Raw genomic sequence first — 8532 nt, 5'->3', positions numbered from 1 at the left:
GCTGCTCGATTTCGCGGGAATGCGCAGCTGCCGCAACATCACTTGGCGCCTGGAAACGCGCGACTTCTGCAGGAACTCTTCGCAGAACAGATGGAAGCGAACTGTGTGTGTGCTGAACAGAGAGATGGTGGGCATCTCGTTTTCTCTGTTGGTTCGAGCGAGCGTTCAGAGACTTGACTGCAGGTTTCCAAAGTCACGACCTTTCGGCTGAAAGGAGGGCGCAATCCGCAGACAATTTCCTGCCGGGAGAACGGGAGTCGATTCCTTCAGCCATGACATCTGTACAGCTGACAGGCAAACGCTGGATTCGAAATTTTCGCCGAAGACAAGCTCTGCACTGATGCACTGCAGTTCGCAATTGGAGAGGAGTGTTTAAACCCACCGCCCTTGTACACACCACTCGTTGTGACGTATAGAATGATCCTCTGAATCTGTTGACGGTATGATAACATAACTGTCGTAAAAAACTGAGGCGAAGCCTTCCCCAATCGTGACTCGGAGATCTCCTGTGAGGGGGGAAGTTCACAGAAATCGTGAAGACGCTCCGTTACAGCCGAGAAAACGGTTTGCGAGAGTCTTGTGCCTCAACCAGTTAGACATCAGAAAGTGGAGAGCGAGACCGATCAAACCTCTTGAGACAACTTACGGAGTACAGCGAGAAATCAAAACAGTTATGGTGAACGAAACAGAGATTCTTTCAAGTAAACGTCGGATAACTGAAAAGAATCCAAGCTCCAGATTTATAACGTCTCAGCTAGTCGACTCAGTACCGTGGAGACCTGTTGTCCTCAGTCTCGATCCTCGGTTGAAAAACGAGCAGCTGAAATCTCGAAGAATCAGAAACTCCACCTTCTTGCTACGCGCTGCAAATTGCTTTTCTAAGTGTCTACAGGAAAGCGTTTCGTTGCTCTGCGGAGGGGGGAGTTGCGCCGACGGAGCGAGGGTATATTATTCCATTTGAATTTCTTTCAGTCTCTCTCGGCGTCGGAGAATCGCCTTTAAACAGGAGCTCGTGAACGGTCGCTTCTTGCAACTGAAAAAAAGATAATTTTCTTCTAAACTTGAACACTGCAAAAGAAGCGCCAGTGGAGGGACCGCGGACTTATCTATTTGTACCGCGGAACTCGACAGCTCTGTTGAACGGTGTTTTAAACGACAAGTGGAACAGTTTCCAGTGAATTTACCCTACAATCACTCTGGGAGCTTCATCGAGAGAGAGAGAATTGGTTCCCGAAGCGATAGATCTGTGCTCTCTGAAATGTTCAACGAGGACGCTTCACCGTCACAATTGTCTCGATCTCTCCTTTTCGCTCGAAAGGCAACTGGGGGCTCACCTCCCGCCGATTTTTTAGCCTGTCGACGACTCGACGACCTTTGAGTCTTTGAGAAATTCGACATTTTAGATCGACGTACAACTTTCTGGAAACCCAGATGTTCTCTAGATGCAGGTTCCGACGAGAAGAGTGGGGTGAAGACAAGCCGACTGCATGTCTCTTCTTCCTCGTATTTCTGATCTCTGCGCTTCTCAGCTCGACCTGCTTTTCACTCCAATTCGAGAAAAACAACAAGCAGACAGATACACAGACATAGAGAAACACAGAGAGACAGAGACAGAGAGAGAGAGAGTGAGAGCAAGGAAACAAGACCGCTGTTTTTCGTGAGGTCTCTCTCTCGGCAAGCCACTGCATGCAATCGCGAGACATCCGCACCGCTTGCTCGCCGGTTGAGTAAGCAATACGTCTTTTCTCTCGAACCTCTGTCTGCGTCTGTGTTTTCCTTTCCCAGTACCTTTTCTTTCTTTCGAACCTTGTCGTCCAACGCGTTCTGTCTGCTCCTTCTTTACAACTGCAAAGGATTGCTTTTCTGCGTCGTGTCTCCCGTCTCGGTCTCCCGCTCTTCTTCGAGGCGGGTCTGTTCACCTCTCATCGACTGTGTTTTCTCTCTCTCTCTCTCTGCGTTTCCTCTCTCTCCTCGCGGCTCTGATCTCCCTTTATTTCTTGTTGATCCTTCGTCTCTTCTCCGTACCTCCACCGGGAACTCGGAGCTCCGTGAGGACGCCGCTGCCGTTTTCTTTGTTTTCTTTTCTCTGTCTCTTGGCGTCCTTTTTCTGCGCCTTTTCGTTCCTTGCCATGGCCCTCCACGACCGCATTTGAAATGGAGGACGATCCCCCGAACTCGACAGTCTTCGCTCTGCCCTCTCTCCCCCTCTCCTCCAGCTCCCCGCTCTCCGCCTCGGTCTCCAGCAGGTGGAAAACGCTTCCCTTGCTCGCGCTCCTCTCTCTTTTTTCGTCTGTTCCTCTGTCCGCTGGCGCGCTCTCTCTGCCTCCTCAGCTGGCTACACACCTCGCGCGACTTCTCCCTCTCCGAAACGGCTTCTCGGCAAGCGCGCTGTCTCCGACATCTTGTCGCGCTTCATCATCGCCTATGCACTATGCCTTCTCGAGCGTCGGAACCGAAGCAGGGAGTCGCACAGAGGAGAAGCGAGAAGAGGAGAGCGAAGGCATGAATCTCTCTGCCTCACTCTCAGATGTCGTCGTCTCTCCCTCGCTTCGAGAATTCAACATCCTGCTGTCCTCTCTTCCCTCCCTCTCTCCCCTCGCGGACTCGCACGAGTCCTTCTCCTCTTCACCCCTTCGCGGTTCCGTTTCAGCGTCTTCTTCACCGGCCTCTTCTTGCCCCTCTGTATCTTCCTCTTCGTCTTCCTCGTCGCCTCCGTGTATCTCCTCTTCTCGGTCTCGGGGAGTCTCTTCCTCTCAAGCTGTTCTGTGTTCTTCCTCGCCGTCTCCCCGCCCTGTCCTCGGCAAGCAGACCGGCTCTCCGCGGGTATACAGACACCTCCCGCGGGTCGTCGACGGCGGATCGCTGCTACGGACGAGCAGTCGTTCTTCGGACTCCCTTCCTGCGCTCCGATTTTCTTCTCTCCCTCAAAGCAGCTCCGCAGAGACGAGGAGCGACAGCGAGAAGGAAAGGCGTTTCGCAGCGAAAGCAGGAACACAGGCTTCCTCGCTCAGACAACTGGCTGGGAGGAAGAGAGCCGAGGCCGAAGCGACGCCGAACGCGGTCAGGCCTTTGTCTTTGGAGAATGAAGCTGACATTCAAGTGAGGAGCGAAGACGAGACAACGCGAAAGCGCGTCGCCTTCTCTTTCTTGAGAAGGCTGCGAAGCGCAGAGACTCGCTCACTGCGTCACCTTGTTTTCCCCGTTCGAGTCTCGGCCGAGCGCCTCCTTCATGGCCTCATTTGAAGAACGCGTTTTCAAGCTGGCTGCACCGGAACAGCTTTTTTTTACGCGCGTCAACGCAAATGCGGAGTTGCATGTTTCTCTTCGTTGCGTTTTTTTGTGACTCCAAAAGAAACAGGCTTGCCGTGCACCAAACGCATGAAGCTCTTCACTTTCCGATGCGTTCAGTCGAGACCTTGTGGATTCGTTGCGCGGGGGCGATACGAGCGAAGCATCTCAGGAGAGTGCGAAGACAAGCAAGGAGCGTCTTGTGTTTAGTGTTCAGGAAAGTTTTTTTTTCGGGTGTACTTTGAACGAGTTGAAATGCCCTGGCCGGTCGTGAAAATCCTTTTCTTCGCTCTTTTCGCTTGGTCGTTCGTCTAGGTTGTTCTCTCCTCTCGCGCGGTCGAGCGTCTCCTCGCTGCGCCCGTGGAAATCGGAGAGCAGGGAGACTGTTCGCCGGCCTCAGTTGCCTTGCTCTACGGAGTCGTCGACAGAGACAGAGACGCCGAGAAGGAGAGAAACGGAGTCCGAGGCAACGACGGAGACACGACGCGAGACGCGCAGCATTCAGAAGCGACAGACGAACTGAAGAGAGCGTATCGGATCTACGTCGAGGAAGTGATGGTCTTCACTCCGAGCCGACGGAGCGGAGACGGAGGCCTGAGCCGGCGAGAGAAAGAGGAAGGCATTCAGAATGTAGGCCGCGCAAGAGCGACAGCGAAGAGAAGAAAACATCTGCGTCGCACTCGCGATCCCCCAAAGCGAGAACAGGAGAGGGAGCAGAGCGAAGTCGTGAAAGCGAGAGAAAGCGAGAGAAAGCGAGAGAAAAGTCGACAGAGAAGGAGAGAGAAAGAGACGGTGTTCGTTCGCTGTGCGCTGTCCTATATATGTACACGAGAGTCTGTTTTCTCTCGGATGGTTCTGGTCGTGAGCAAGTGTGTTCTGCGCCCTTTCTCAGCTGAAGCGTTTCTCATGTTTGCCATTTTCAGTTTCTCCTTGGAGCGTCTCCGCTTCGAGCAGCTGCTGATCGAGCGGCGCGTCACCTTGGACTTCAGTTGGTCGGCTGGGCGTCTCTGCGACCGCCGCATCTCCTCGAGAGCGGAGACAAGCGGTGTGCGTTCGAAACTCAGCGAAGGCCGCAGCCGGCGGGAGTGGGGACTGTGGGGCCTCGGAGACACTTTCAAAGGACCGCCCAGAAGGGCAGAGAGGAGCGGACCGGGCAAGAACAAGACGCGGCCGAAGAGGCTGAACAGGTAGGCACCGAGCATGTGTGTATCGTCTCTCTGTAGAGCATGTACTTTGTACAGCATGGAATTTGTAGACGCGTTCACATGCTACTTTTATAAACGTGCATGCACTGCATATGCATATATATATATATATATATATGTATATGTATATGCTTAGGTGGTTGTTTGTTTCGTTCGCCATTCGGGAAGCTGTACTCAGGTCTGTGTTTTCCAGAGTTTCGTCTCGCACCCGGACAGTTTTCTGTTTTCCTCTTCGGTCGCATCGTGCAGAGGCGACGCGTGACTCCAGCAGAAGTTCTTCTCTCTCTTCACTTGCACCATCATCGAGAGCAGCTGCGCAGCGAAGACCCTGTCCCTCCCTGTTCGCTGTCTTCTGCTTCTTCTTTCTCGTCTTCTGCTTCTTCTTTCTCGTCTTCTGCTTCTTCGCTCTCGTCTTCCCTCCCTCTGGTGGGCCTGATCGTTCACCGAAGCCTCCCGAGCGCGGCCTCGGCTCCAGAAGCGGGCAGAGTCGAGATGGAGGCTGTGGCGGTGACTGCACACGGCCTTGACGTTTGGCGCGCGCCGGTCCTCCCTTCGCTGGAGGAGGCGTTCGCGCTCTCGAGAGCTCGCGCCCGTGAAGGAACAGGCGAAGGGGAAGACGCAGGAAGGCCGGGAGACGCGGGCGGCTGCGTCGCGGCGCGACAGGCCAACTCGACGGAGCCGAGGCGGTCGGAACCGCGCGCGCGCTCCGCGACGGGGGCGCTGCGGAGAGGTCGAGAACTCAAAGACTTCTTATCCGTTTCGCAAAAGACAAAGGAGGATGAACGCGCCGCAGGGATGGTGCCCCTACGTCAGCCGGTGGAGATCGACGGCGCGCTCTACCACACTCTGCCTACCGAGTTCTTCCATAGGTATCTCCCCGTCGTCGCCGAGGAAGAGGAAGAACGAAGCAGAGCGCAGGCAGCAGGTGAAGAGGAAGAAGACTGGACCGAAGAGGTCTTTCACTTCTCCCGCATCGAAGGCGAACCGGAGACGCATGTCAATTTTCAGCGTCGCAGGCGACGTAGCCGAGACACCCCACAGGCGTCGGGAAGCGCGTCGCCTTCCTTCGCTGAACTGACGGTGAGGCGCGTTTTTCCTCTCAAGGCTTTCCGCCGCTCTGCGTGAAGGCGCAAAAGCCTTCTGACCTGCAGAGACGCCGCAGAGTTCCAAGTCGCTGCGTTGCTGCAAGGGTGCATTTGTGCGGGTCTTCGCTTCAACGTCAAGCCACAAAGGGCGTCAGGACAGTCAGGAGAAAGAGAAAAAACCGTCTGAAACGGTCCGGAGAAAACGCCGAGGTGCACAGCGACAGCGTTCGCGTGGAGGGACCTGTTCGGCGGATGCATGTGGAGACAGCGCATCGCATTTGCGTCGGTCTCTCCAGTGAATGAAAGGCATTTTGGAGTTCGGCAGACCGCGCGAGAAGCGACAAACCACTCAGAACCGTTCATGGCTCGCCCGGGTGTCTGTGCCATGGCGCTGCGCAGGATCTCCTCGGCAAAGAAGGACTTCCTCCCGGACAACTTCTCCAGCGTCTGCGGCGTTTTGACCTCCTGACGCAAGTCGCGGAACTTCTCCGCAACAAGTGAGCTGAGTTGCCCTGGTGCTTCGCTATCTCTCCCTTCTTTTCGCGGCTGCGTAGCTACCGTTTAAGCCTTTGTATTCAACGTAGAGCCTCTTCCTTGGACCACGGACTGTCTCTCGCATTTGAACGAGTGCAGCGCTCTCGCGTCCATGGATTTTATTTTGGAACAATCTGCGATTGTTTCGAGACTTCGCTGTCGCGTCGGCGTCTCAGGGCCGGTCGGTGTCTCCTGTTCGTTTCGCATGCGCCCTTCAGCGAACAAGATTTTCGGCTAGTCGTCGAAGCCGTTCGATCCAGGGAAGCTTTCAGAAACAGCGGCGACGATGCAGAGCGAACCCCTTTCTCTGATGCTCGAGAAGTTCCCCTGCGAGTCGTGCGTCTGCTCAGAGCGCTCGCGTCGGCAGAAACGCCCCATGGAGAATCGACAAAGAAGGACTGAGAGACGCGCTTTTCTCGAACGCCGACGCCACGACCAAAGCCGAATTTAGACAGAACAAGGCTTGTGTTTCTTTTTTTCTTGCAAAACGTCTGCTCGACTGGCAGTCTCTGCAGTGTGGAGTGGAGGGAGGTGGGCGTCAGGGTCCTGAACGCCTTCCTGCTTTTTCCTCCTGATTCGGAGACTCCTCCGACGAAAGGCCTGCAGCCTGTGAACGTTCGTTCGTCAGCGCGCCAAGTCGAGGTTTTCACTCGATACGCACTGAATTCGCATGCGAGAGTGTCGGGAGAGAATCCTTTGCGTTGTTTCTTCGCGTTTTTGCCCGACTTGCAGGAACTCTGCTTCGAGACACTGGTTCGGTCGCACGGGTGGACTTCACAGTCGCTGGGTCGGTCGTCGACCTTCTCTCACTCACACTCTTGCCAAAAAACGCTTTGTTTCCACTGTGGAAATCCCCCGACACTGCGGTGTTCATGCCGGCAAAGCAGCCGTGACTTCTGTCTGTTCGTCGCTGCCGACCTCAGTAGAAACGCCGCCTCCCCTCGCAACGCTGGATAACACCGGGAAGCTGTGGAGCGCCGCGGTATCTAGGCAGAAACGCTTTTTTCGCTCAGGAGCTGTTTGCGATAGAGCGGCAACTTGACTACTCACACTGCATGCAGACCTGCTGCAGCCAGACACTCCGGCTCAACTTTCGCGCGACGGCGCAGCTTTTCGCGCGCGAAGTATCGGCAGCACAAAGAAGAAACACTGTGAGAACCGCGGCTTGCAAAGAACGCGCGAGCCCTCAGGCCGAAGAGCCTCCACGCGAGGTAGTCTTCTTCCTCCACTGGAGAGCTCCTGGCAGTCTCAACAGGAACTGGAGGAAGCGCGCGCGGGGAAGTCGCGCAGCGCCTTCCGTTACGGCACCTGAGTAGACGCGAAGGAGATGACCTCCGTGAGGAACGTTTTGCGTGCAAGCGATTCTGACTCTCAGACTTTTTCAACCCGAATGACTCGAGTCAAGCGCCTCAAGATTGACTTGCGCTAAAACCGAAGTTCAGCCGCCACTCGCGACGAAGATGTTCTTTCAATAGAGCGTTCTCAGTTGCTCTGAATTGACGTGATGAAGTCGCTTGAGTGTGGAGAAGAGAAAGTACCGACTTTCTTTTTCTATTTTGTGTTTTTAGCTCTCGGAGACTAGAGTTTTTTTTTCGTTTCTTGGACCCCGAGTTCTCGAGAGCGCGCGCTTCCGCAGCTGTCGATATCGAACAAATCTTCCGTGGTTTTGACTGCAACGCTTCTGTTTACGCAAAGAACGACGTCGCATCTTCGAAAAACTTTTTTCGCCTGCGCCGCATGTTGTCTGCGACTGAGACGCGCCCCCGGCCTGGGTCTCCCCAGGGTGCTCGGACGTCGCCTTTTTTCAGCTGCAGCGCAGAGAGAGGCGCAGATCCGAAGGTTGCTTCGTCTCTTTGAGGAGGGAGTTCTTTTCTTGTGTTTTGCAGTTCGCCGACGACAGAAAGCCGAGAGCGACTCTTCTACAGGGGTGACTGGTTACACATCTGCAAGGTCTCTGTTTGCCGAATCCAAGTCCCAACAAAAGACCCCCAAAGTTCCCCGGCGGTCTTCTTGTCGAACTTTTAGTCGGCCCTGCCTGGAGGAGGCTCCTTTTTGAGGCTCAAAAACAGCGGAGGCGAAGGGATTTCGCGAGCTCCTCACTGAGACATTCAAGCCATCGAAACGTTTCCCGAGCCGCGACTCAAGTGCCTGACTTTTTTCGACAGCCGAGTCTTGCAGACACACGCTGGCTGGTCAGGAAAACGCGTGGAACGTCCGACGGCATCGGCGGCAGCGTTTGAACTGAAAGGGAGTCGAGAACTGTCCGAACGAATCTGGCGTGAGAGATGTGAGAGACTGTACTCCCTCTCAGACGCCTTTTTGCGAAAAATTCTCTCCACAAACGAGAAAAAACACTGGAACGGCCGTTTCTCCCGCCTGCATGCAGACGCCGCGACTTTGCGAGTTCGACGTTTCTCTTG

The 8532-nt window shown here is 54.9% G+C and overlaps 1 protein-coding gene across 1 annotated transcript; it reads left to right on the top strand.

Annotated features, from left to right (window-relative positions):
* The first annotated feature begins 1718 nt into the window (after positions 1–1718).
* TGME49_251590 (hypothetical protein) lies at positions 1719–6859 on the top strand. The gene is made up of 5 exons (XM_018780952.1): positions 1719–3099; positions 3604–3918; positions 4212–4475; positions 4743–5573; positions 5978–6859. The coding sequence occupies exons 1-5, from the start codon at positions 2155–2157 to the stop codon at positions 6077–6079; spliced, it is 2457 nt and encodes an 818-aa protein (XP_018635088.1). The 5' UTR covers positions 1719–2154; the 3' UTR covers positions 6080–6859.
* Positions 6860–8532: the final 1673 nt, after the last annotated feature.

Source organism: Toxoplasma gondii, chromosome XII, assembly GCF_000006565.2.
Source record: "Toxoplasma gondii ME49 chromosome XII, whole genome shotgun sequence".
NCBI classification, from domain to species: domain Eukaryota; phylum Apicomplexa; class Conoidasida; order Eucoccidiorida; family Sarcocystidae; genus Toxoplasma; species Toxoplasma gondii.
The sequence above is the reverse complement of the archived record's forward strand: the minus strand, read 5'-3'. Positions and strand labels throughout refer to the sequence as shown.

Excerpts from the sequence above, each read along its gene's own strand:
- TGME49_251590 (XM_018780952.1), top strand. The coding sequence starts at position 2,155 with ATGGAGGACGATCCCCCGAACTCGACAGTCTTCGCTCTGCCCTCTCTC. Across the intron at positions 3,100-3,603 it reads AGAATGAAGCTGACATTCAA|GTTGTTCTCTCCTCTCGCGC; the intron begins GTGAGGAGCGAA and ends TCGTTCGTCTAG. Across the intron at positions 4,476-4,742 it reads CGGCCGAAGAGGCTGAACAG|AGGCGACGCGTGACTCCAGC; the intron begins GTAGGCACCGAG and ends CGCATCGTGCAG.